Genomic DNA, 27,054 nt, shown 5'->3' on the forward strand with positions numbered 1-27,054 from the left:
GCCAAGATTGCACCACCGCACTCCAGCCTGGGCGACAGAGCAAGACTCCATTTCAAAACAAATATATATATATATATATAGATATATAGATATATATCTATATATATATATGTAAACTTCCAAAGGAAATACTCATTTTGAAATTCTGAATGAGAAAAGTTGAGTTTGCTTTTAGATACTCGGTTTTACACATGACATTCTTTATTATTTGTTTGTGGAGATGGAGTCTCCCTATGCTGCCCAGGCTGGTCTCAAACTCCTGGCCTCGAACAATCCACCCACCTCAGCCTCCTAAAGTCTTGGGATTCCAGGTGTGAGCCACCACAGCCGGCCTTGCCAGGGATTCCTGATGAGGCATCTGATGCGGATTCTTCATATCGGCTCCTCAAAGTCTCCCTAAAACTCTGCTGAGTGCAGTTGTCCACACAACAGGCACTAGGAACAAAAGAAAACAAGACAGATCAGGGAATGGTGCTGTTCTCACCGGCCATGTCTGCAGATGCGGCATCACGTACCTGTTGCCTCAGCGGAGAGGCTCACTGGTGACCACAGTGCACAGATGCGATCTTGTCAACCTAGCGCCCCCCCTCTCTTCCGACATCCTGGAGAAGAGGCGTCTAGGACTTCCAATCCCTCTAAGCCTTCTCATAGCAAGTTATTCCACAGTGACCTTTTACCAGTTCTCAATTTTATTTAGGACTCAAATTAACACCAACCAAACATATCACTAAATCACTTATTTTCACGTTTTCAAAGTTGGATTGCAGTGCAAATTCATACATTTGTGCTCACTACACATTTTTTTATTACATTCATTGAGAGGCTCCAAAGCATCAGTCCAATAAACATTTTTCCAGCCCGATAACCATCCTTCATAAGAACTAAGAGGTAAAATTATTCACACAACTCTTTTTTCCCTTCGATCCTTAGCTCATAAGCTTTTGAGCAAACGCCAATGTTTTTGCCAGTTTGTGTTGTCTGTGCCTTATCACAGGTCACATGTCTACAGAACACGGTATTCACTGACTTTGCTTGCTTGGTCCCAAGCAAAGGTGTTGACAGATTCCATAGTTTGGTAAAATGAGTGAGTCTGCAACTGTGGAAGGCATTTTGTTTTTAGCAATGAATCACATTACATTGTACCTAACTTCCCAAGCACAATCTGATACTAGGATGATGAAGATAATTCTTAAAAACTCGTTATACCAGATTATTTTAAAAAATCCACATACTTTTCTACCTAACGTAGATGTTGTAGGGTGAAGAGCCTATGAGGCTTGTTTGGCACTCCTGCTTCATTTATTAATTTCTCCATGCAAACAAGACAATTAGGCTGAGAAAGAGAACCAGCAAAAATCCAGATGAGCTGGGCACAGTGGTTCATGCCTGTAATCCCAGAATTTACGGAGGCAGAGGCGGGAGGAGGGAGGAGTGCTTGAGCCCAGGGGTTCAAGACTAGCCTGGGCAACATAGCAAGACTGTTCTCCACAAAAAGGGAGAAAAAAAAATCCATATGAACCCAAATTTGAGGCAGGTGCCATATTGCCTAATTAGTGGCCATTTGGGTTTTTTGACCAGTGCTTTTGTGAGTTTGATAACATTCTGGACTTAGTAAAAATGTGAGAAAGTAAATAACTGTAAAAATTAAATGGATTCCTGGACAGTGGGAAAAACGGGGCAATCTCAATAGGCCTGTGGTTTACTTAACAGCAATGCAACAATGTTAATTTCTTTGTTTTGATGTTGACATGGCGGAAGGTGAGGGTCCATGGAAACCCTGTACCATCTCTGCAACTCTTCTGCAAAAATCAAAAATTACTTCAAAATAAAAAGGTACACAACTAAATTATTAAATATAAACTACTCAAAGATACTGCGAAGGCTTTATGGGCTCAGAAAGTGGATAAGAGAAATATGAAGGCCTCTGAAATCTTCAAAATGTTTTAAAACAAATTCCACTGAAAAACTCAAAAAATGAAGTACGCGGCTTACAAAAATAGAAAAAATGAAAATACTTTAGTTCATTAAAACTCTGAAAAAATTCAAGTACAAATGACTTGCTCTCATAAGTTCTTTTGTTTAAACTGATTTTCTGAAGCCCCAAAGGCATATAATCTGCTTTAATGAATTCATGTAATAAACTATTTTAAATTAGGTTCAATTGTTGTTTTGAAAATAAATGTTAAACATTTATTCAGCACAAAGCGGTCTATTAAAAACATTTTAAATAGGCTGGGCGCAGTGGCTCACGCCTGTAATCCCTGCACTTTGGGAGGCTGAGGTGGGTGGATCACAAGGTCAGGAGTTCAAGACAAGCCTGACCAACATGGTGAAACTCCGCCTCTACTAAAAATACCAAAAAAAACATTTAGCTGGGCATGGTGGCGTGTGCCTGTAATCCCAGCTACTCAGGAGGCTGAGGCAGGAGAATCGCTTGAACCCGGGAGGCGGAGGTTGCAGTGAGCCCAGGTCGCGCCACTGCACTCCAGCCTGGGCGACAGAGCAAGACTCCGTCTCAAAAAAAAAAAAAAAAAAAAAAAGGGCCAGGCGCAGTGGCTCACGCCTGTAATCCCAGCACTTGGGGAGGCTGAGATGGGCGGATCACGAGGTCAGGAGCTCTAGAGCATCCTGGCTAACATGGTGAAACCCCGTCTCTACTAAAAATACAAAAAAATTACCAGGCTTGGTGGTGCATGCCTGTAGTCCCAGCTACTAGGGAGGCTGAGGCAGGAGAATGGCGGGAGCCTGGGAGGCGGAGCTTGAGGTGAGCCGAGATCGTGCCACTGCACTCCAGCCTGGGTGACAGAGCGAGACTCCGTCTCAAAAAAAAAAAAAAAAACTAACTAAATAAATGTTTGAATGTTTCTAAATACAAATGAGAATTCATTATGCAATTTCATCAAATGTTGGCTTTTTTTTTTTTTTTTTTTAACAAAGAATGGCTACTCCATAGGCAGAGCAGCCACTTTTGGCTAATTTTTAACATCCAAAGCTAATAAATAATCAAGAAGAAATAGAGAACATTAACAAAATAAATTATGTTCTATTTGGGAATGCCTAATATCAGATAATAACAAGGATAGTGATAAGAATAAAAAAGATAATAATCACACATACCTTCTAGGTTAGTAGAAAAGTTAGGAAAAGAGATTAAATTTAAGGAAACAATATTTTGCATGCACACAAAAAACAAAGAACTTCGCTCATGATGTGGAAATCATGAGCCAGCAGCAATCCGTCTTCCTGGTCCAGATCACTGCAAGGCCAGGGTGGGGCCCCCGGGGCAGCCACGCAGAACCTGCTGGACTTAACTCGCCAGAAAAGTCACCACCCAGTTCAGGAAGTTTGCAGAGGGAAACCTACAAATGGTCCTCAGATATGACTTCCCTGCTTCTGGAGGGCTCCCTCTGGAAGAGGCTTGCAGCATTCCAGTCATAGAATGTGGGTGAGCACTGCAGCGGGCAGCCTCCCACACCTGCTTGGCTGTAGGCCCAGGAAGCCCCCGGAGGCCCCTGGCTGAAGAGATCAGACTCAGCTTGGAGCCCTGAAGTTGATGCAGCAAGACCATGTTTAATGAACACCAAAGCTGGCGGTACAGATGAGGGCCTTGGGGACTCAGGCGGGGCCTGGAGGGCTGCGGTGGGCTGTGAGATGAGTGGCGACTTCCCTCCCATCCCTCTCCCGGAGAGAGGGATTCACCCTGTCCCCTGCGAGCCTCTCAACAGTACTGTGAGGAGGACAGCAGGGCATGGGGACTGGCCCCATTTCACAGTTGGGGAAACTCAGTTCCAGATGGGTCTGTCAGCTTGCCCAAAGCCACACAGGGTTCCCGGTCCTTCCTCCTGCACCACTGTGGGCCCAGTCAGAGGCTATGTGAGCAGATGCTCAGGGTAGGCTGAAGCCCCATGGGAGGAGCAGGCAACGGTGTGGGGATGGACAGTGGCACGGTGCAGGGGACTCCAAGTGGCACTGGCTGGAGGCCAGCAGGGACAGAAGTAGGGGCAGGACTGCTGGTACCTGTATCTGTGACCCAGGTTTCCATGGTCCCAGAACAGCCACTCAGGCCTCCACTTCTCCCTTCTCCCCTCCGTGGTGCCTAGACCCTCAATACCAGCTGAAGGAGGTCACAGGGCACGGAAGGAGGTCACAAGGCAGGGGGCTGCCCCCTACAGTGCCCAGAGGCAAGGCCTCCCTTGGCACCTGCCTGTGTCTGGCCAGTGCAGGGCTTAGGCAGGGCAGGGGCCCAAAGGCTGTAAGATGAGAGAAAACCCTGACATGTGGCCAGCCACAGCACCACAAGAGGGACAGAGGGAGGACATGCATCCATGCAAGGTAGCCAAGGAGGTGCTGGGTGGCCAGGGCCTGGGGAGGGCGCAGGACCTGGTGCACAGAAGCAGCTGGGGATGAACTGAGATGAGCATGCCACAAAGAGGGGCTTGGGCGTGACCTTGGGCCCCAGGTCCCTGCAATGACAAAGAGGTGAAATGGGCAGCTGCAGAGGCTACAAGAACTCAAGGAGGCCTGGGCTGGAAGGGAGGGGGGCTGAGAAGTCCCCCGGGTCCAGGCTTCTCTGGGCAGAACCCTGGAAATGGAGCTTGCTGGTCTGGGTCGGTCCCTGAGGGCCTCTCCTGGGGCCACCTCTTCAGATGGGAACATGCAGGGAGGCCCAGCAAAAGCTTCAGGCTCTGCAGAAACACAAGGACATGTGACATTCCCTCCAGCTCCCACCCTCCCTGGGGGTGGAGTCCAGCACAAATCCCACCCTCCTCCTCCCACCCAGCAGCTCCCAAACGCAGCCCAGGGGAGCCTCACAGCCGGCCAAGCAGGGTTACTGAGAGAGGTGGCCCAGGAGGCCTGGGGAGGGAACTGGGGCAAAGGCCCAGGACAGGAGGTGGGGTCCGCCAGGGGGCAGGCCCAAGGGTGCCAGTTTCTTCTCAGGATCTACTCTGGGATTCAGTCGCCCGTCAGCCAGGCTGCAGGGCCCTGCTCGGGAGGGTGCGATGCTATGTGGCACCAGCAGGGGGCACCACAAGCCCACCCTTAGCTGCACGTTCCCGCTGCCAAACCACTCCCACCCCAGGGGCTCAGGCTGCATAGAGAAGCTCAGGGGCAGCAAGACTCAGACACTTCCAAGGCCTTGGGCTAAGGAAGCCTCCAAGGAGGAGGAAGGTATTTCCTATGCCAGCTCTGGGTGGGGCTGGGGGCACGGCAGCCCCTCCAGCTCTGACCCAGATGCAGGTGGACTGGGGAAGCCCAGACCAAACCCCAGGTAGAGGCAGCAGCAGGTCAACGCCAGGCTCGGCCACGGGGCCCTGCTGTCCCCCAACCCTGCCCACCACATAGGGGTCTCATCTGCTCTCTGCTGCCCGAGGCGGCAGCCCAGCCTTGGCCCACCACCCCACCGCGGCTCAGTCACCGTGGCACAGGCTGTCACTGGGTGTCAGGGTCCTGGAAGCCCCAGGCCTCCACAGCAGCGATGAGGAAGTTCTCGGAGCAGAGGGGCTGGTTGTTGAAGGTGTCGCAGTGGCTTGTGCGGCCCCGGTTCAGGTCCCCATCGATGTAGAGCGCCTGGCCACCTCCTCCCCCTGCAGGATGTTCAGGTCAGTTGCGGCCTGACTGCCCCATTAGCACTGCCCCAGGCACCTCACCTGCTGTCCCAGCTGTCCTGCCTTGCACGGGCCTCTCTGAAACCGCACAGACCCTTGACCCTCCATAGCCCCCAGGACTAGCTGTCCAGGCTGGTCGCTCCCTCCCAGCTCCCTCCCACCCATCGTGCCTGGTCCACCCCAACACCCAGGGCCTCTTCTCTGCCACCCCGGTCAGCAAGGGCTGGGTACAGCAGCTTCAGCTGCCCGGACCCCCACACCCTCATCCCAGGGCCCTGTCTGCTGGCACTCACCGACGATGAGGCAGTCGCTGCCCCCCGCCATGAACATGGACTCGGTCTTGGAGGGCAGGTTGAAGTGGCGAGCGGCCAGGAAGGGCGAGAGGCGGTCGGCGGGGTCTGAGGAGGCGGAGTGGCTAAGCGGGGCGGTGGGCTCAGCAGCCATCAAGGGTGGGGGCTTGGTCAGCTCGGGGTGCTTGATCACCACCCACTCGTAGCGCTGCACCTCAGGCTGCAGCTGGGGTGGAAGCGGAGCATGAGGAGCTGGTGCAGGCACTTGCAGGACCCTCTGCCCCAGATCCACAGCCTGTTTCATCCCACGCATCTGCACCCAGAGCCCAAGGTGGGTGCAGCCCGAGCCAGGGACTAGGGAGGTGGCGGCTCGAGCAGATAAGGCCCCCTGCCTCGGAGCAGTGTGCGGCCGAAAGATCAAACCTAGAAGCACACATGGCGATGACGCTGCTGGGTGACTGCCATGGTGACATCAAACAGTGTCCCCAGGGCAGGCAGGTGCTCCCAGAGGGATGCAGCTACAGGGTCTGCATGGGGGTTGGGGGGCACTTGGCCCCACTCACCCTAAACACAAAGCATTCTCCGGTCCCAAAGAAGCCCAGTTTGCCTCCAAACTTATTCCTCTCACTCCAGTCAGTGGACAGGTAAGCACCACACACCTGGGGGAAAGGTCTGGGTGAGGCTGTGCTCACAGGCCCCCAGGAGCGTCCCTGTGCTCCAGTCTACTCCAGCCCCACTAGGTCACAGGTGGGGGTGCAGGTATCGCCGTCTCCCACCCCCACCCCAGGGCAGGGGTCTTGTAGGCAAGGCAGCGTTGCAGGTGCATGCACCCTGCCCTTGGCTTGGGGCTGGCAATGAGGGTGGGCGGGGGCTGTGTTGGGGATAGTCTTATTTCCCCTTGTGACCCTGAGCATGGGATGAGCCCCATGTGCTGGCCACACCCACGCTCTAACTCTGGCTCCAGCCCAGGAGGCCTAGGCTCCGGAGCCCATCAGAGCCAGCCCTGGCTCCCGGGTCCCTGCTCACCTCCTTCTGCGTGGTCTTGATGAGCAAGAGGGTAGGCTCATGTCCTTCACACTGGAAGTAGAACCTGGCATAGAGACACGCATGCCAGCTGTCACCCTGCACAGCCTCCACTGGCCTCGGCTGTCTTGGGGCGGAAGACCTGGGAACTATGCTTCCTTCTCTCTGGGTCCCGACAACACCCTCACCCAGGTGTTCTTCTCACCTGGCCCTCTTCTGCTATCCCCAGGACAGCCTGCCCTCGTGTGACTCAGGGGAGAGGCCTGCAGCAGAAGGACCCAGTGCAGAGCCAAGCGCCAGGGGCTGGGGAAGTAGGAACCAGAGGAACAGGTCCCCGCGGTAGGGAGGTTTGGCTCATCCTCGCAGCCCAGGCACGTGGAAGCCAAAGAGGCCCATGTCTGCCAATGTGGCACCCAAAGCTTGGCTTGTGTCCTTGGCAGGGCCAGGAGAAGTGGCTCCAGCTATGCCAAAAAGCTTGAGGCGTTGTGAACCTGTGAACGGTGCCGGGTGGGGGCTGGACCAGCTCTGCCTACCTCACCTCCAGGTCATCCCAGGCCCAACCCAGAGCTCCCACGGCCACATGCTGTCCAAGGCTGGAGGGAGGCTCCCTGGCTGCACCTGGCAGTGCCACCCTGGAGGGCAGCAGGTCTGGGGTCCCTGACAGAGCACCATGTGGATGACAGGGTGGGGAGCGAGCACAGCCGGGACCTGCCACGCACATGGTCCCCCAACCAAGATAAGGCTGTGAGCTCCGAGGTGGGGATTCTGCCTTCCACGTCTTCATGACACCTGCACAGCCCCAAGCTGTGGCATGCCTGGCCATGACTCCCAAAGCCTGGGTGGCCTGGGGAGGACAGAAGCCCAGAAAAGGACCCTGATTCTTAGGCCCCACAGGAAGAAGCAGGGCCTCACCAGGTGCCCAGGTTTGAGACCCATTTCCAGCCTCTGTGGGCAGGACATGTGGCTGGGCAGTTCTGCCGCCCGCTCTGGCCCCTTGGGATGTTACCTGGCCAGGCTGTACCCGTGCTGCAGGGAAGAGAACAGCAGGAGGGGCTGGCACAGGGCAAAGCGCTCGGGGACCCAGGACCAGATGTCTCTCATCTCCCTCACGCTGACGATCTCTGAGCGGAAGTTCTCTGCATGGACGGCCAAGTGTACAAACTGCCTGAGGGGAGCAAGCAGGGGTCAGAGCCCAAAGCCATGTCCGGGGCCAGGCCATGTCTCCCAAAGTATGCCCCAGAGCCTCTTTGGAACTAAGCCCAGAGGGAACTTCTCGCCTGCTTGCCCCCGTTTAGGGCCGGGTTCTAGGTGCCCAACAGGGAGAAAGTTCCCGGGAGCCCCACCTCCCACCCGTTACAGAAGGGAGAGTGCCCAGCTTGAATGGGGACAATGCACCTTTTCTCTAAGAAATCAGGACAGAGAGTGACTGCTCTGGCAAGACAAGGCTTCGGGGTGAGCCAAGCACCAGGAGATAGCATGACAGAGACAGACAGGCAGGGAGGCAGGCAGACGCACAGACAGAAGGCGCCTGAGCAGCAGTCCGGCTCAGAGGCAGCACTGCTGAAGCCGGCACGTGAGAGCAGCCCTGGGACCCAGAGCATCAGCTGGCCTAGAGTCAGCCTGGTGGAAAGACAAAGCCAGGTGTGCGGATGCAGTTTCAGACCTACCTTTTAGAAAGTGACACACTGAAAAACAGGAGAAAGCAACGGACATGGAGAAGAAAAATAAAACAGACAAGGAGAAGTTAGTGTGAGTACCGATCCCCTGACAGGCCTTTGCTGGCCCAGAAGAAAGAGGACTGCATGTCAACAGACCACAGCGTGGCACCACCACAGCGCCGGCTGCCAAATGCACATAGGACACCATGAACCCCTGACCCTCCTCCCCTGGGGCTGTGCTCCAGGCAGGGAGGCCACACCCAGCAACCACAGCAGAGACCAGCCATGGAGACCAGAGCTGGAGGGGTGGAGCAGGGCTGCCCTGAAATAACCCTGGGAGTGGGCCTGGCCTCCCACGATGCCTTCTGACCCCATGGCCAGCATCAGCTTTCATCTCAGCCGTGGGCCTGGTCCCAGAGGATAGGAACTGATGTCCCTCGTCTGTGGCTGTAACTGGGAAGATCCTTCCTGTTTCAGTGTCTTTCCAGCCATGCACAGATGGGTGGGTGGACCGTGGGCAGAGGCCGCCTGGAGGCCAACAGGATGCGCTCATGCCGGACACGTCCTGCCCCAGCCCCCCACCCTGGGCGTGCCCCTCACTGGCTGCCGGAGACCTACCTCTTCTGCTTCACAGTGATGCCCTTCTGCTTCAGGGCTTTCTCGTTGGCCATCTGCAGGAGCTGGATCTCTTTGCGGGAGAAGAGGCGGATGGCGAACGCTTTCTCCAGCAGCTTCTCCGGGGACACTGTCTTGGCGATGTCTTTGACGAACGTGCGGATGTCCTGCTTCACGCTGTCTGACTCCAGGGGCTGCCCGGCCCTCACCTTGTGGAAGAATTTGAGGATGGCCAGCGCCACGCGGTACAGCACCTTGTAGCCCTCCACCAGGAAGACGTCAAAGACCCGGGCGAAGTAGCAGAGGGGCAGCTCCCCAAACAGCCAGCGCTGCCAGTCCGCATAGACCTGCAGGACGTCCTCTGACACGGCCACCATCAGCTTGTGGGCCGCCTGGCAGTACTTGTTCACCAGGTCCCCAAATGTCATGCAGGACGACTCAAAGGCCAGGAAGCTCTGGTCGATCAGCCTCCTGCCCGGGTCGTTGCAGGCCAGGATGCGGCAGGCCTTCTCGAAGCACTCGGCTTCGTCAATGCTGTAGTGCAGCAGCAGGGCCACTACGGCGGGCAGGGCGGGGCAGAAGGAGATGTCGGGGAACTGGTTGGCGATGCACAGGAGGATCTTGCGCACAGCCCCCTCCCCGCGCGCATTCAGGCAGTAGCTGGGCACCTGCGTGTTGTCCACGAACTCGGGCAGCGGCAGGTAGCTGCTGCTGTGCTTGCCCACGATCTTGCCCACGATGTCGCTGTACACGCTGGCGTCGGGCGTGACTGTGCGGCAGGGAATGTCCCGGATCAGGCGCTGGTACACTTTTCCCCGCAGGGCGTGGCTTTGGGCCCAGTAGCCCTGGCGCGCCAGCTGCTTCAGTTCCTGCAGTTCAGTGCAGCTCAGCTCCTTGGGCCCCAGGTCCTGGATGGCAGCGTCCATCTTGTCTCTGTCCACGAAGCAGTTGTATACCGGAGAGTCCATAGCGCCACTGTGCTAGGGAGGAGGCCCTGGGCTGCAGGGAGGGGAGGACAGAGCGGCTAAATCCTCCAGCCCCCTTGCTGACGGTTTTCAGCAAACCTGTCTGCCATCTCACACTCTGCAGGATTAAAAAAACATTTTTTGCATCTGTTTCAAGGTTCACATTTCAAAGAACGTATTTTTTTCAAATGTGGTGTTCTTTTCCTTTTCTTTTTTTTTTTTTTTTTGAGACGGAGTCTCGCTCTGTTGCCCAGGCTGGAGTGCAGTGGCGCGATCTGGGCTCACTGCAAGCTCCGCCTCCCGGGTTCACGCCATTCTCCTGCCGCAGCCTCCCGAGTAGCTGGAACTACAGGCGCCCACCACCACGCCCGGCTAATTTTTGTATTTTTAGTAGAGATGGGGTTTCACCGTGTTAGCCAGGATGGTCTCAATCTCCTGACCTCGTTATCCGCCCGCCTCGGCCTCCCAAAGTGCTGGGATTACAGGCGTGAGCCACCGCGCCCTGCCTGTTTTTTCTTTTGAGACAGGGTCTCGCTCTGTGGCCCAGGTTGGAGGGTGGTGCAGTGGCGTGACCTTGCTCTCTGCAGCTTTGAATGGCTTGAACAAACTTCCTGCCTCAGCCTCCCGAGTAGCTGGGATGACAGGTGTCCACCACCGTGCCCAGCTAATTTTTTTTTTTTTTTTTTGAGGTGGAGTCTCACCCTGTCACCCAGGCTGGCGTACAGTGTCACCATCTCCACTCACTGCAACCTCTGAGCCCCTGGTTCAAGCAATTCTCCTGATTCAGCCTTCTGAGTAGCTGGGACTACAGGCATGTACCACCATGCCTGGCTAATTGTTTTGTATATTTAGTAGAGACAGGGTTTCACCACGTTGGCCAGGCTAGTCTCGAACTCCTGACCTCGTGATCTGCCCGCCTTGGCCTCCCAAAGTGTGGGATTACAGACGAGAGGCATTGCCCTGGCCTAATTTTTTATTTTTTTGGAGAGACGGGGTCTCACTATGCCCTCCAGGCTGGTCTTGAACTCCTGGGCTCAAGCAATCCTCCTGTCTTGGCCTCTCAAAATGTTGGGATTACAGGTATGAGCCACCGTGCCTGGCCTTGTTTTGTTTGGTTTGAGACAAGGTCTTGCGCTGACATCCAGGCTAGAGTGCAATGGCACCATCTCGGCGCACTGCAACCTCTGCCTCCTGGGCTCGGGTGATCTTCTCACCTCAGCTGTAGCTGGGACTACAGTCAGGCGCCACCACGTCCAGCTAATTTTTTATCTTTTTGGTAGAGATGAGATTTTGCCATGTTACCCAGGCTGGTCTTGAACTCCTGACCTCAAGCAATCCACCCCCCACAGCCTCCCAAAGTACTGGGATTACAAGTGTGAGCCAGTGCACCTGGCCTGTTTTGTTTATTATTATTTTGTGTGTGTGTGTGTGTGTGTGTGTGTGTGTGTGACAGGGTCTTGTTCTGTTGCCCACGTTGGCCTTGACCGTAGGCCTCAAGTGATCTTCCCACCATGCTGGAATTACAAGTGAGAGTCATGGTGCCCAGCCACATTATTTGTCTTAATCTTTGTGTAAGTATTAGAAGGGCTTCCACTTAAGATAAGTGACTGTTCTGAGAAGCCATTACAAACTTCGGAGTATACCTTCTTTTCACAGAACTTATGAAGTTACCGGAATAGGTCACATAGATTCTGAGTAATAAGAGGCTAGAGATAGAGTTTCTATAAGGGTTTCAAGAGCTTGGCCCTTGGTTGGGCACAGTGGCCCATATCTATAATCCCAGCTACTCAGGAGGCCAAGGTGGGAGGACTGTTTGAGGCCAGGAGTTCAAGACCAGCCTGGACAACATGGTGAAACCCCATTTCTACCAAAAAAAGAGCCTGACCCTGCTGAAAACACCTCCCCCCCTCCAGCATGGTCCACCCCAGGCTCCCAAACACCACCCTGCACCCTGGGGTCCTTCTGAAAGGGAGCCCCCAGTTGAGAAGATCACTTTGAGCAAAGAGTTGCTTCGTTCTAGTTCTCTTTTTTTGAGACGGAGTCTTGCATTGTCTCCCAGGATGGAGTGCAGTGGCGTAATCTCGGATCACTGCAACTTCCGCCTCCCGGGCTCAAACAATTCTCCTGCCTCAGCCTCCTGAGTAGCTGGGATTACAGGCACCCGCCACCACGCTCAGCTAGTTTTTGTATTTTTAGTAGAGATGGGGTTTCACCATGTTGTCCAGGCTGGTCTCGAACTCCTGATCTCGTGATCCACCCGCCTCAGCCTCCCAAAGTGCTAGGATTACAGGCGTGAGCCACCGTGCCCGGCCCGTTCCCAGTTCTCTTTAACCAGCTGTGCATGGTAAGAAAGTCACAGCCTATGCTATCTCACCCTGTCGGAATTCTGAAGTCAGCTCTTAACTTTCTAAAACCACCAGCTTGAAAGCTATGCTTCAGGCAGGTGCTCCAGGGAGAAATCTCTGGTGAGGAGCAGGCGTGTTTCCAGAGGGAGAGCTGGGACCTAAATGGAAGGTGCTGCAGCTTTAAAACTGCCTATTTCTGCATCCAAATGAGCCAGAAGTCAAGTGGGGGTGGTTGGTGTTTCTCCAAGAACAGCAACCCTTGGGCTCAGGCAAACATAAAAGGAGTGGGTAAGATGTGCCCTGTGGGATTTTGGACAACAGGTGACTGCCCTGGCGCAAGGCTACTGTCCTGGGCACAGAAGTGCAAGGTTTGCTTACGCACATCAGACTAACCTTTCCGCCTGGGATGGTACAAGTTCCTGGAGTGCCACAGGGGTCTGCTTCAGCAGGTTTTGGTTAAGTGACCAGACCACTCTGGTTTCTCTTGCAGCTAAAACATTCACCTATCTATTATAAGGCAAATACTACTTTAAAACAGTTCGTGAAGGGTAAAAATCATAGTGTAAAACCTATGTCTGTGGGACACTGTCTTGGGAAAGTACCTCGATACTGTGTTTTTGTGTGTGTGGTAAAATACACATAGCATAAAATTAACCATTTTAGGCCGGGCACAGTGGCTCACGCCTGTAATCCCACCACTTTGGGAGGCCAAGGCAGGCAGATCGTGAGGTCAGGAGATCGAGACCATCCTGGCTAACACGGTGAAACCCCGTCTCTACTAAAAATACAAAATAATTAGCTGGGTGCAGTGGTGGGCGCCTGTAGTCCCAGCTACTAGGGAGGCTGAGGCAGGAGAATGGCGTGAACCCGGGAGGCACAGCTTGCAGTGAGCCGAGATCGCGCCACTGCCCTCCAGCCCAGGCGACAGAGCAAGACTCTGTCTCAAAAAAATAAAAAATAAAAAAAAATTTACCATTGTAGCCATTTTTTATTTCTTTATTTTTTGAGACAGAGTGCCGCACTGTCATCTAGGCTGGAGTGCAGTGGCGCAATCTCAGCTCACTGCAACCTCTGCTTCCCTGGGTTCAAGCGATTCCCCTGCCTCAGCCTCCCGAGTAGCTGGGATTACAGGCATTTGCCACCACTCCTGGCTAATGTTGTATTTTTAATAGAGACAGGGTTTCCCCATGTTGGTCAGGCTGGTCTCGAACTCCCGACCTCAGGTGATCCGCCCACTTCAGCCTCCCAAAGTGCTCAGATTATAAGCGTGAGCCACTGATTGATTTTAATATATCCCACTGGAAAAACCATGCCTACAGCAGGACCAGGCCTCAGAAGAAAAGAAACCCTTAAGACCATTGATTGGTCTGCTTTGTCCTGGGAGGGAAGACGGCGAGGGCTCCCCCTATCCCTGGTCCCGAAGGCCAGGCGGACAGGTCCACTCACATGCGCACGGCAATGCTCAGGTCACACTGCACGATCTTCCATGTGTCGGTTATCCACAGCTTACATCCCTCCTTCCCAGCTCTGGGCCCACTAGCCTCTGGAGGAACTCCAGGCCCATCCTGGTTGGGTGAAATAACTGGCTCCTTCTTAAGGCAATAAACATGTTTCTAAACAGAACAGGAGTTGGGCAGAGCAGCACCAGCCTCCACTCAGCTGGCCCCAGATTCAGGTTGAATATTAAACTGGAAACAGCAAAAGTTGTGACTGCACCTCGCAAAGTTCCCTCACGGAGATGCAGATCCCAAGTTGTGTTTGCTGCCGCGAATGGTCCAGCGATGCGCTGGACTCAGAGGGACACCCGAGCCAAGGACGTGTGCAGAAGACCCCGAGGGAGCCCTTGGATTCTTTCTTGTTCCCCAATCCCTCACTCAAAAAAGAGAGTGGCACAACATTTCTGGAGCTGTGCACACAAGGCAACAAACCATTTAAGGCATCTATAAAATCCAGGTCCAGGCCGGGCATGGTGGCTCACGCCTGTAATCCCAGCACTTTGGGAGGCCGAGGCGGGCAGATCACGAGGTCAGGAGATCGAGACCATCCTGGCTAACACGGTGAAACCCCGTCTCTACTAAAAATGCAAAATTTAGCCTGGCGTGGCAGCAGGCGCCTGTAGTCCCAGCTACTTGGGAGGCTGAGGCAGGAGAATAGCGTGAACCCAGGAGGCGGAGCTTGCAGTGATCCGAGATCGCGCCACTGCACTCCAGCCTGGGCGACTGAGCGAGATTCCGTCTCAAAAACAACAACAACAACAACAACAACAACAACAACAACAACAACAAACCAAACCAAAACAAAAACCAGGTCCAGGCCAGCACAGTGGCTCACACCTGTAATCCCAGCACTTTGGGAGGCCGAGGTGGGAAGATCACTTCAGCCCAGGAGTTCAAGACCAGCCTGGGCAACATAATGAGACCTCATCTCTACCAAAAAAAAAAAAAAAAAAAAAACAATGGCCAGGCATGGTGGCATACACCAATAATCCCAGCTATTTGGGAGGCTGAGGGGGGAGGATCTTTTGAGGCCAAGCCCAGGAGTTCAAGACTAGCCCACGCAACATGGCAAAACCCCATCTCTACAAAAAAAATACAAAAATTAGCCAGGCAGGCCGGGCGCGGTGGCTCATGCCTGTAATCCCAGCACTTTGGGAGGCTGAGGCAGGTGGATCACAAGGTTAGGAGTTTGAGACCAGCCTGACCAGCAGGTAAAATCCCATCTCTACTAAAAATACAAAAAATTAGCTGGGCATGGTGGCACATTCCTGTAGTCCCAGCTACTTGGGAGGCTGAGGCAGGAGAACTGCTTGAACCCAGCAGGCAGTGGTTGCAGTGAGCCAAGATCACACCGCTGCACTCTAGACTGGACGACAGAGTGAGACTCTATCTCAAAAAATAAAAATAAAATAAAAATAAATTAGCCAGGCATGGTGGTGCACACCTGTAGTCCCAGCTACTCAGGAGGCTGAGGTGGGAGGATCACTAGCGCCCAGGAGGTCAAGGCTGCAGTGAGACATGATTGCACCACTGAACTCCATCCAGCCTCGGTGACAGAGCAAGACTCTGTCTGAAAAATAAAATAAAATAAAATAAAAAATAAATAAATAAAAACGAGGTCCAGATTGGTTTCCTTAGGTTAAAAAAAAAAAAAAAAAAAAGTCTTTTATTATGCCTGTGATATTTGAATGCAAAAATCACAAAAAATCAAATAGTACCAAAATTAGGGAGTGAAAGTGTAGAGTTCTGTTTACCTCTCCAATCCTACTCCCCTTCTACATACAGATAATCGCTATTCACATTTTGGTATCTATCCTGCCAAACCTTTTTCTTGCATTCACAACTGAGTGAGGTTTTCTTTAAACTGGCTACTGAGATGAGGAAGTAAGGGGAGGTGGAAACTGAGGAAAAACATAAACTATCCCGGGCCGGTGCACTTATGGGCTTCAGTGCCCACACTCTGGAGGTGAGTTTTCACGGCCGAGTGGCTTTCCCTGTTGTCTGTCTGCTGGCTGGCTGCTGTTGTACATCATAAGCTGCACCTGCTCCTACGCAGCAAACAAGGCCTGGTCTGTTCCCCGCAGTCCCCCAACCCCTGACGAAGGTGCGGAGCTGGAGGTGGCGGCCGCGGAGGGAGTGAGAGGGGAGGCAGGGGCTACCGTGGAAATGGTCCAGCTTTGCAGTCAGACAGGCCTGGTCGCAAAGTCCAGCTCTGCCACTTGTTTGCTTGAAATGCAGACAAGCCGTGCATCTTCCCTAAACTGCAGTTGCCATGTCTGTAGAGCGGAGCCGATAATAACACCCAACTCCTCACGGGCAACAATTCCCAAGCAACCCCTGTGGGTTGAGCCCTACTCTGGACTGACAGGGTGGGGTGCAGGTGACATTAGGGTGACAGCCTGTGAACAGTCTATCCCACTCTCTCTCCGGGTTCAGGCAGCCCAGGGCAGACAGTGCCAGCAGGGCACTGTGAGGGTGCCTCCTGTCGGGGAAGCCAGCCTCCTGAAGCCTCTGGGGAGCGAGCAAATTGCTTCTCACCACGGACACTGCACTGCCCTCACCTAAAGAGTGCTTCCCCACCAGTCTCCAGTTCCCTGCAGAGGCATGGAGTGAGGTGGCGCTGGTTCTCCGAGGTGGCACCTGTCAGCCCGGCTGCCACCAGCTCCCTGAGTGTGGAGCGGAGAAGCACTCCTCCTGTCTTTGGTCCCCAGCCTTGGGCCCAGCCTGCAATTCCAGGAAAACAGGAAAAATTCCACCTGACACCCATGAGACTCACAAGAATTACAGACAGAGACAGTTCCAGATGGTGGGGGTCCACATGGTGGGTCTGGAGGATGACAGCTACTTTACTGAGGGTCTTCAGGGCACACCTCTCCCAGGAGATGACACTGAGCCAGAGCAGTGAGAAGGAAGCAGCCGGGATTGCTAAGGACGAAGCACTCCAGACACCAGCAGAGCAGGTGCAAAGGCCGAGGAAGGAACAGGCCTGTCGCACCCCAGGGCGCAGAGGGCAGCACGGACACACCCACGGGCCCGTGGATTGTATTCTAAGCACAGTGGGAAACTGGCAAGGGATGGGCTCCAGTCCCTGTTCTTTGAGAAATTTACTGAGCCTGTTGATAGAAAGCACTCAGCCCAGCCTGTCTGGCCAGGACTGCTCAGCTGCCTGAGGACTCTCTCATCCTTACAGGGTTGCAGGCCAGGTGCTAGAAAGGTGTTCTAGAATGCCTGGGACGTGACAGTCCCAGTGGGTTGATGCCCAGCTGGTCCTGCAGAGGGAGGTGCAACCGCACGGGCCAGGGGCAGCTCTCTCACAGGCCACCATCTCCTCCCAGTGCCTCTCTCCACAGTCAAGCTGCCCTCCATACCCAGTGCGGCTTCTTTCCCACCCAGGAAGCTTCTCCAGGGACCTACATGGCCTTTCCTCATAAACACCACGCCTGTTTGAGAGCTCAGGGTACCTGCAGATCAGAAGCAAACGTTTGTATTCATTCGTTCTTTCGTTTATTTATTTATTTATTTATTATTTTTTGAGACAGAGTCTTGCTCTGTCACCCAAGCTGGAGTGCAGTGGCGCCATCTGGGTTCACTGCAACCTCCACCTCCCGGGTTCAAGCAATTCTTCTGCCCAAGCCTCCCGAGTAGCTGGGATTACAGGCGCCTCCCACCACGCCTGGCTAATTTTTGTATTTTTAGTAGAGATGGGGTTTCACCTTATTGGCCAGGCTCATCTCGAACTCCTGACCTCGTGATCCACCCGCCTCGGCCTCCCAAAGTGCTGGGATTACAGGCTTGAGCCACTGTGCCTGGCCGCAAATATTTCTTAATAAAACAAAAAGCAGCTGGGCGCGGTGGCTCATGCCTATAATCCCAGCACTTTGGGATCCCAGCCGCCTATGTCCACACCCCATGGGAGCTCCAAGAAAGCCCCAATCCATCCTCTGCAGCAAACCCCCTGAAGGTGTCCACAGGAAGAGAAAGGCTGCCAGGGCTGGGCGGGGGGCGTCCATCAGGGGTATGGCACCCTGAGCTAATTTCTACCCAGGAGGCAGGTGGGAAAGAGCATGGATGTGGGAGGAAGTGGATCCTCACTGTGGAGAGTGGGGCAGGAGGGGCCTGGATTGGGCAGCTGGCCCCTCCGCTCCAGCAGACTAGCAGCTCACCCCAGCCTTGGGCCAGAACACAACCCCACAGCTGCTGGCTGCTGATGAGTTAACTTCCTGCTCTGTCTCCCTTCATCCTGGGACAGTGAGGACCTCCGAGAGAGGCTCCAGAGGGTCCCTGAGCACAGGCAGGACCCACCCAGGTCTGGGACTCCAGAGCACTCGGCCACTTCTAGTGCCAGGGCCCTCCCATGGGTCCTGGAGACACAGGTCACCCTGGCAGGGCTCCTGCTAGCAACACCACCTGCCATCCCCAAACACCAAACTCCAGGCCTGACAGCCTGAGTCATGAGGCCTCTGCACATGTCACTTCTTCAGGGGGAATGTGATTTTCCCAAACAACTGGATTTGAAAACAAACTCTTTCATGTGACAAAGACAGAACACACATTTAGCCTCAGTGATGACATTTTAACACCGCCAACGGCAACCCCAACACCGCGCCTCCCTTCCTGGGGACTGCTCCTGTCCCAGGTCACAGCAAACGGGAGGAGACAGCATGTGACCATGGCTCCCTCGTCCCGCAGGTCGTCATATGACAAACCTCCACTGACTGAAGCGCCTCCTTTGTGCCAGCGAGACGGCTTGAGAGGAGGCCGCCAACCGCGGCAGCTTGGAAAGTGCTGGGGGAACCCCACGGGCAGGGCTGTGCCTGCTGTTGTGGAAGGGGCGGAAAGGTGTGGAGGCAGCCTGTGGGTGGGGACAGTGCCCCTCAGATGAGGAGGCAAGAGTGGGCAAAGGCGAGCTGGGCAGCCCTGGCAGTGCTGAGGGGCTGGGGTGGGCTAAGAGGCAGGTGTCCCCACACGGGGTAGGAGGAGAGTCTATGCAGGTGACTCAATCAGATCTGCATTTACAAAAATCCCCCTGGTGGCTCTGGAGGAGGAAGCGTTGGGACAGAGGCGCCAGGGAGAAAGGAAGGCAGAGTCTAGACCAGGAGGGTGGAGAAGATAGGGGGACCCCCAGAGACCGCTCAGGGTTGGATCCCACCGGACTGTGGCCTGACAGTGGGAGTCAGAGGCCACTTGGGGATGCTGGAGGTCGGGGCAAGCGACAGAGAATCCCAGTCCAGGGAAGCTCCACTGTGAAGTTTTCACAGCCAGCTTCGATACAGATGCTTCTTAGGCAAATGCCAGAACAGCTCAGGCTGGAGGTAGAGCCCTGGGGGTGAGGTCCACAGCACAGAGGGCACCCCCATGCACTCCCAGACGCCACCAAGGGGCCAATTGTAGCCCCCTGGGCAAGAGGCAGCCCTGTCCCAACATAGGTCAGCATTCGCTAGGACTCCAGGTTGAAGAGCTGGGGTTGCAGGCCTGGGCCCCATCCCGCCCTAGCCTGACTACCATACCCATCCTGGCCACAGGAACAGCCCCCGTCCCAGCAGCAGCTAACAAGGACCCAGCGTTCTGTGTGGCTGGACCTCAGTCACGGGGCAGCAGAACAGGGCATGGGCGTCAGCTGCCGCTCATCTCAGTTCTTCCCGTCTGGTCTGCGCAATCCCTCACCATTTCCTGTGAGTGGGGCTGGGAGTGAAGAGGAAGAGGAAACGAGGCCGGGCCCCATGGGTGGGGAACCCCAATGCCCGCAGCTAGGGACCACAGGAATGAGGTGCTCTGGTCCCTACGGGCTTCACGTGATAGGAGATAAACGCTCCTCTCAGCGGACTCCCCCAGCGGGATCCAAAACACTCTCACTCTCCACAGAAGACCCTGGACCTTGCTAAGTGCTGCAGGGATATGGAGGAAACCTGCCGGTGGGCTGGGGAGACCGGCAGGCCCCGCCCACTCCTGAGCATCAACCACACCTGCCAGGTAGGGGAGGGCAGCACAGGCATTCCAGCCCTAGGCGCGAGGTCCAGGGATGAGAGCTTCGCTGCCTGACAGGGAAGCTCGGAGTGCCCGGAAACCCTGGGGCAGAGGCGGCAGCGGGCCAGGTGGGAATGGTAGGGGCAGCGTGGGGTGGCTGAGAGAGCCTGGAAGCTGTCCGGACTGTTTGGAAAAACTCTCATACCATGTTTTCCTCTGCTCTGACGCCAGCACAGCAATTGGCACAGGATTTGCGACCCAGAAAATGCAGGGGTTTCTCCCCGCAGCAAGCAATCCATTCTGCAGTGGGTGCCGGCAGGGCATCCTCCAATTCAATCCCAACACCTGGAGATAGCTCAGATCCCACCGGTCGGGAGCTCAGTCCGCAAGACGCCCACACCTCAGACACCAGTCAGAAGTCCAGGCCTCCAGAACTTCTCAGTGACCAACTTCAAGTTGGGGTTCCCACAACCCTGCTTTGGGTTCAATGAATTTGCTGGAGCAGCTCACAGAACTCAGGGAAACACTTACATTCACTAGTTTATTATAAAAGTTGTTACAAAGGACACAGATGAAGGGGACTTTAGAGTGAGGTATGGGAGAAGGACACGGTGCCACCCTCCAGGCACCCCCTCCTGCTCAGCTGTCCAGCAGCTCTCCAAGTCCTGTCCTCTAGGGTTGGCATGGAGCCTTTGTTAAGTAGGCATGATTGATTACCCCACTGGCAATCAACTTGACCTTCCACCCCTGGACCTCCCCCGTCCCTGCGGTTGGGGCTGGGGCTGAAAGTCCTAACCCGCTAATCCTGCCTTGGTCTTTCCAGTGACCAGCGCCACCCAGAAGCCATCAGTCAACACCAGTGCACAGAAAGAGCGCCACGGAGATCCTGAGGATTTCGGGAGTTGTATGTTACAAAACAAGGACAAAGACCAAATAGGTATTTCACAACATCACAGAGGTGCTGGGAGAGTAGGTGGAGGGAGGCTGGAGGAACACACTGGACGGGGCAGGGAATGGGGCCTAAAAGCAGACCTGGAGTGGGGTATGGATGACAGGCATGAGGGGAGAGGTGGCCCCAGCATTCAGCCCCAGGGAGGGGATGACGCCTCCTCCGGCTGGGGGACCTTCCTCACAAGTCCAGGCCAAGTCTGATTTCTTCATGAGGGGCCCAGGCCTCCCACCTACCTGCTGGGAAAGGCCAGGGAACACCTAATCCTGTTCTCCAAGAATCTACTGGATGCCTCAGAGACACAAACAAATCCCAGGCAGAGTCCCAAAGTGCAGACACTCCTGCCATATAGCCCCACCACCCTAGGCCTCAGCCCTGGAACAATGGAGCTGGCACAGTGGACCACGATGGAAGAGAGCTACTGGACTCATCTGTGCACCCAGGTGTACCTGTTCTCTCTGGAACCTTCTTCTGAGTGCCTCCTAGGCACCTGGCACTGAGCTAGAAAGAGCTGAGAGATAAATCAGTCACCTGGCAGCGAGGTCGGAAAGCCGCTGTGTAGGCACGTGTAGAGGCAGAGAGGCCCCGGGGTGGTCACATGCCCTGGAGAGCTGGAGGGGTTCCGGAAGCCCTCCTAGGAGGTGGTTACAGTGTGCTGCGGTTGGCAGGGCAGACTGGCGGGGGAGGTGTGTGGGTGGGGGGCAGGGGGAGGACCTGCACTCAGCAGCAGGGAAATACAAGACCTGCTCCGAGTCACAAGGCCTGCACCCTACCCCATCCCGATACTGACAGGGCACCACCAGAGTACCAGGGTGGGGAGCGAGATCAAGCTTTTATGCCAGAAAGATCTGTGGCATGGCAGCCTGGAGGGCATGTGCAAAGGCCACAGCCATCGGAAACATCCACTGGGGGTGGCGAGGTGGGGAGGGGAGGAGGGGAGGCTGAGAGGAGGATGACCACCAGGGATCTGCTGCATGTGGGGTGGGCACCCCCTGGACCTCCCATGCAGAATGTCAGGGGTGGGAGATGCCTGCACAGGCACGTTTTGAGAATGCTCCTCTGGCGATCCCATTCCCCTCACCTGTGCCCCCACCGCCTGGTGAGACCCTCAGCTATAGGACCATGTCTGACCGGGGCTGGATGGTGAAAGTATCACTAACCACGGTGGGCACAGCCACCAGTCTTCACCCACGCCTCCTTACCTTGTTATCTGCCTTTTACCCCCGGCCCCTGCTCCCAACCTGCCTTCTTGCTCTGGAAATTTTCTACAGCAAACACACCACTCCCAAGTCTTCGTCCTCTCCCGAATGTACCCTTCCTCCTCTGGGCCGAGCAGCGGCCAGGCTCTCGCCATCACCACCCACCTCCTCTCTCTCCGGCTCAGGGCCTTCCTCTCTGTGCTGCCCTCCCTTGAGGGCTAAGTTCGCAGTCCTGGCTGGAAGCTCCGTGGCCTCTAGAACTTTAAAAGCCTTTACATCTCTACCTTTTTATCCAGTCCCTGGGCATTCCAGAAAACCACTCTACCCACTCCAGAGGCGGCACCTTCATAAACCCGCCCATACCCTGTCCTGGAGCCCTCAGTGCCCTCCTCCCACTCGGAGCTGCAACTGCCCCATCCACCAGCCGCTCTGGCTTTTCTCTCTTGCCAGCTCAGCCTGGACCGTCATGCCAAGCTCCAACTCCCACCCGCCAACCCCACACTCCTGTCTCAGCCATATGGATAAACTGCACGAGGAAGTCAGCCTGAGGCACGAGAGCAGCCGAGGGAAGAGGGAGAAGTCCTGCCGCCTGCTCAGCGGTTTCGAGTGGCCCAGCCCCCGGTGTCACCTGGCAGCCTTAGCGGCACACTTCACCGACACTGTCTCCTCTCCAGCTCACAGCTGCCCCGTCCCACCCACTCTACCCCAAGAAAGGGGGCTTGTCAGGCAGGAGCTTCCCAGCTCTCTGTATTCCCACCACAGACCAAGGCCCCCCTCAGTCCTGGCTCTCACCTTCTGGGGACCCCAGCTCCCCATCTCTCTCCAAGGCTCCCCAGTGCTGTGACACGGGCCCCAAACACAGCAAATCACAGTGCCGGGGGCTCCGCTCCAGCTCCACCTCTCCTCCATTTTTCTTCTGAGCCGAGCTGCTGGCAAGAGCAGATGACACCCGGCTTCCGGCCCTCCCGCCACTGGCCGCGCTGGCTGCCAGATCTCCCAGCTGCCTTGGGCCGCATCCCACTTGCCTCCCTGCCAGGCATCTCCTCACCTCTCCACGGCTGCTCCTCCAGCTCCTGTGCCTGTCTCTCCAATGGAGCTCACCGTCTCCTGAGCCTAGAATCCTTCTTTGAGGTCCAGGCCCGTCCCTCCAGCTCCTTCCCAGCTGTCTCCGGGAAGCTCACAACATTCACACTCCACGTGACTCCAGCGCAATTCAGCTCCCACTCCCAGCCTCCTGCCTGCTCAGGGCTTCACCCGGTCACCGTTCTCCACCCAAAACCCTCTCCTGGTGTCCCCCGCCCTTCAGGACCCGGCCCCTCCCTGCCCCTCGGACAACAGCTTCAGAAGCCCCGGCCACACAGTGCTAACTGCAGTCCCCACACTACTGTGGGAATGTCACTGTCCAGAGAGGCAGGACACACCTGTCCCCTTTCACTTTCTGCTCTCAGTACAATCGCCCCTTCTTCACAGGCCTCCATGGGACCTCCGGCGCAGAGCCGAGCCCTCACAGAGCTCCACACCTCCTGTCCACATCTGTCCTCACCCTCACCCAGCACACCCACCATCATGGTGCTGGCTTATCCACCCAGCCCTGCTACTGGACCATGACTTCTGCACCCAAGTGTCTCACACTATGTCCAATGTATCCTGGGAAGGAGGGAACAGAGAAGAAAACAGGCAGAGACTCAGAGAAATCGCAAACCACTTGGGCCCAAGACAAATTTAATTTTGAAGGCCAAATAACAACAGGGAGCATTACTAGTCCACCCACCCTAGGAGTGACCTTTCCTGCAGGCATCTGCACATGACAGGAAGGTAGGGGTGCTTGCCTCAGCCTGAAGCAGAGCATAGGCATCTTTCAAATATTAATGGTGACCGACATGCCACAGTGACTACCAAGTAGCTGCTACCTGGGGAACTTGATAGTGGGCTCCTTGCTGGAGGCACACAATGGAGGGCACGTGCCAGGTACAAAAGGGGTGTGACCATTAACGAGGCGTTAGTCACCGCACCACGGGCCAGCTGCTCTGCCTGCCTGTGCTGGTCGGCAGTGCCAACTTGCCTAACTGTGGCTTCTGAGCCTACTGCTCGGTGCCTGAGCAGAGGCAGGCTGAGCCTCAACCTTGGCCAGCCACTCAAGACAGTTCCCTGTTCCCTTTCATAGGCAGACATCTTTCTTTCCCCAGCCTGGTCTGGTCCACCCAAAGGCAGGGGATGGAGCTGGCACAGGGCTCTGGTAATTCAGGATCTTTACCATCTGAGCCCAAAGATTCTCCCCACAGGAGAGAACCCCCAGGACCCAGGAGGAGAACCAGGACCCAGGAGGAGAACCAGAGGACGAGGGCTCAGCTGTCAGCAGCACAGGACTCCGACTGGTCCGAGTTCCAAGCCTGTGACAGGTGTGCCTTGGAAGGCCAGGCTCACATCAGGTTCTCAGCAAGTGTCTTTAGACCTAAGGAGAGATCCAGCTCAGAGTGGAGTTGTGCAGGTTTAATCATTTTATTTTTATTTACTTTTTAGATCTGGTAGAGACAAAGTCTCACTATGCTGCCCAGACTGGTCTCAAACTCCTGGCCTCAAGCAATCTTCCCATCTTGGCCTCTCGAAGTGTTGGGATTACAAGTGTGGGCCACCACGCCGGGTCCTAATCATTTTAACAGGCATGCAAGGCACGCTTCCTGAATGCCAGTGTGCCAGGTACCTGAGTACAGAGGAGTACAGAGGCATGGCCCCACCCCAGCCCAGGTCAGGTGTACTGATGATGCCAATTCAAGGTGCAGGTGCTGCGACAGGGTGCTTTCCCAGAGCCAACGCCTGCCTCCGTTGGGTCTTACAGTGTGAGGAGGCCTTAGCCTCAGAAGTGATAGAGACAGTGTGGTCAAAGGACAGGGCCCCGGAGGGCAAGCCTGGTCAGAGCTACCCAGCTCCATAAGCGCGTGGGCCAGTGAGTGTCCTTTGGGGCTCTAGTTAAGACAGTTCTACGGTTCAGCATAACAGGCACCAAGAAGCCAAAGGGCCCAAAACAGAGGCCTGGGATTTACCAGGTTGCCAGGAAAGGGCAGTACTCCTGAGTGCTGGGAACAGGGAGAAGACAGCCCAGGTAGCTGCCAAAGCAGAAAAGTTAATGTCCACACCTCGATCCTTCTAAGGCCACAGGTTTACCAAGGTAGGAAGGCTAGAAGGACCCCTGCCAGGAAAGGGATCACAGAGGATAATTAGGGAAGGGGTGGAAATGATTCAAGGAAAGGCTGAAGGGGCCGAGGTGATCAGCTCCATTTAGCACTACAGTGAGTGGAAAGGCTTTTGCTGGAAACAGGACGGCCCACAAGCAAACAGTCTCTCTCGGTGTATGGCACCCAATTAAAACTGTGTAACAATCAGGCAGACACACAGTTTCAGATTATGGGAAATCTGTATCCTCAGTAGATTCCCAGGTCCCCTGTGGTGTGTTCTCAATGACCTGTAAGAAAAAGGGAATAGCCCGGTGTAGTGGCTCATGCTTGTAATCCCAGCACTTTAGAAGGTTGAGACGAAAGGATCCCTTGAGCCAGGAGTTCGAGACCAGTCTGGGCAACATAGTAAGATACTGTCTCTACAAAAAAATAAAAAATCAGGAAGGTGTGGTGGCATGCACCTGTAGTCCCACCTACTCAGAAGGCTGAGGTGGGAGCATGGCTTGAGCCCAGGAGGTTGAAACTGCAATGAGCCATGACTGCACCATTGCACTCCAGCCTGGACAACAGAGCGAGACCCAGTGTCTTAAAAAAAAACAATTAACGGGCCAGTCATGGTGGCTCACGCCTGTAATCCCAGCACTTTGGGAGGCCAAGGCGGGTGGTCACGAGGTCAGGAGATGGAGACCATCCTGGCTAACACGGTGAAACCCTGTCTCTACTAAAACCACAAAAAACTAGCCGGGCATGGTAGCGGGCCCCTGTAGTCCCAGCTCCTTGGAAGGCTGAGGCAGGAGAATGGTGTGAGCCCGGGAGGCGGAGCTTGCAGTGAGCTGAGATCGCGCCACTGCACTCCAACCTGGGCGACAGAGCGAGACTCTGTCTCAAGCAAACAAACAAACAACAGCCAGGCAGGTATGCCTGTAATCTCAGCACTTTGGGAGGCGGAGGCAGGTGGATCACGAGGTCAGAAGTTCAAGAGCAGCCTGGCTAACACAGTGAAACCCCGTCTCTACTAAAAATACAAAATTAGCTGGGCGTGGTGGCGCATGCCTGTGATCCCAACTACTAGAGAGGATAAGGCAGAAGAATCGCTTGAACCCAGGAGACGGAGGTTGCGGTGAGCTGAGATCGCACCACTGCACTCCTGCACTCCAGCCTGGGCAACAAGAGCGAAACTCCATCTCAAAAAAAAAAAAAAAAGGCCGGGCGCAGTGGCTCAAGGCTGTAATCCCAGCACTTTGGGAGGCCGAGACGGGCGGATCACGAGGTCAGGAGATCGAGACCATCCTGGCTAACACGGTGAAACCCCGTCTCTACTAAAAAATACAAAAAAACTAGCCGGGCGAGGTGGTGGGCGCCTGTAGTCCCAGCTACTCCGGAGGCTGAGGCAGGAGAATAGCGTGAACCCGGGAGGCGGAGCTTGCAGTGAGCTGAGATCCGGCCACTGCACTCCAGCCTGGGCGACAGAGCGAAACTCCGTCTCAAAAAAAAAAAAAAAAATTAACAAAAAGAGAAAAAAAGAAGAGAGCACACTGGGGAGGGTTGCAGGAAGCCATGGCTGCATACGCAGTCCTCGGAGGCTGTGAAGCCTGCGCCCCTGTGAGCAGGTTCTGTTGGAGGGTGTAGATAACAGCTCACAACCTTATCCAGAGGCTCAGCCAGCCCTGGGGGCCACGTGCAGGCCGCGAGCAGATAGGGGCTGCTTCTGCAGCACACCCTTTCCCCAGCCTCACCCATTCGGCCCCTCAGGGTGGGGGAATGGCGGGGG

The 27,054-nt window shown here is 55.1% G+C and overlaps 1 protein-coding gene and 1 long non-coding RNA gene across 8 annotated transcripts in view; one reads left to right on the forward strand and one right to left on the reverse strand.

The window, feature by feature from the left end:
* Positions 1-2,930: 2,930 nt before the first annotated feature.
* Positions 2,931-27,054, reverse strand: part of TBC1D24 (TBC1 domain family member 24) — a 29,407-nt gene continuing 5,283 nt past the window's right edge. The window contains exons 2-9 of one of the 7 annotated variants that reach the window (XM_010387890.2): positions 9,196-10,275; positions 8,587-8,604; positions 7,926-8,084; positions 6,923-6,986; positions 6,460-6,555; positions 5,900-6,122; positions 5,417-5,585; positions 3,551-4,685 (exon numbers count right to left, since the gene is read on the reverse strand). In XM_010387890.2, coding sequence (XP_010386192.1) covers positions 5,431-5,585; positions 5,900-6,122; positions 6,460-6,555; positions 6,923-6,986; positions 7,926-8,084; positions 8,587-8,604; positions 9,196-10,160 — 1,680 coding nt within the window. In that variant the 5' untranslated portion in view covers positions 10,161-10,275 and the 3' untranslated portion in view covers positions 3,551-4,685; positions 5,417-5,430. Of the gene's footprint in view, positions 5,586-5,899; positions 6,123-6,459; positions 6,556-6,922; positions 6,987-7,925; positions 8,085-8,586; positions 8,605-9,195; positions 10,276-22,275; positions 22,549-22,902; positions 23,388-27,054 lie in introns of those variants that run through there. The other 6 variants (XM_030924995.1, XM_030924993.1, XM_010387891.2 and 3 more) reach the window with 6 other exon arrangements.
* Positions 19,725-22,904, forward strand: LOC115895230. Its single transcript, XR_004055426.1, has 3 exons — positions 19,725-19,968; positions 20,786-20,899; positions 22,561-22,904. It is a non-coding gene; the product is annotated as an uncharacterized LOC115895230 (long non-coding RNA).

The sequence above is a fragment of the Rhinopithecus roxellana genome, chromosome 20, assembly GCF_007565055.1.
Source record: "Rhinopithecus roxellana isolate Shanxi Qingling chromosome 20, ASM756505v1, whole genome shotgun sequence".
Taxonomy (NCBI): domain Eukaryota; kingdom Metazoa; phylum Chordata; class Mammalia; order Primates; family Cercopithecidae; genus Rhinopithecus; species Rhinopithecus roxellana.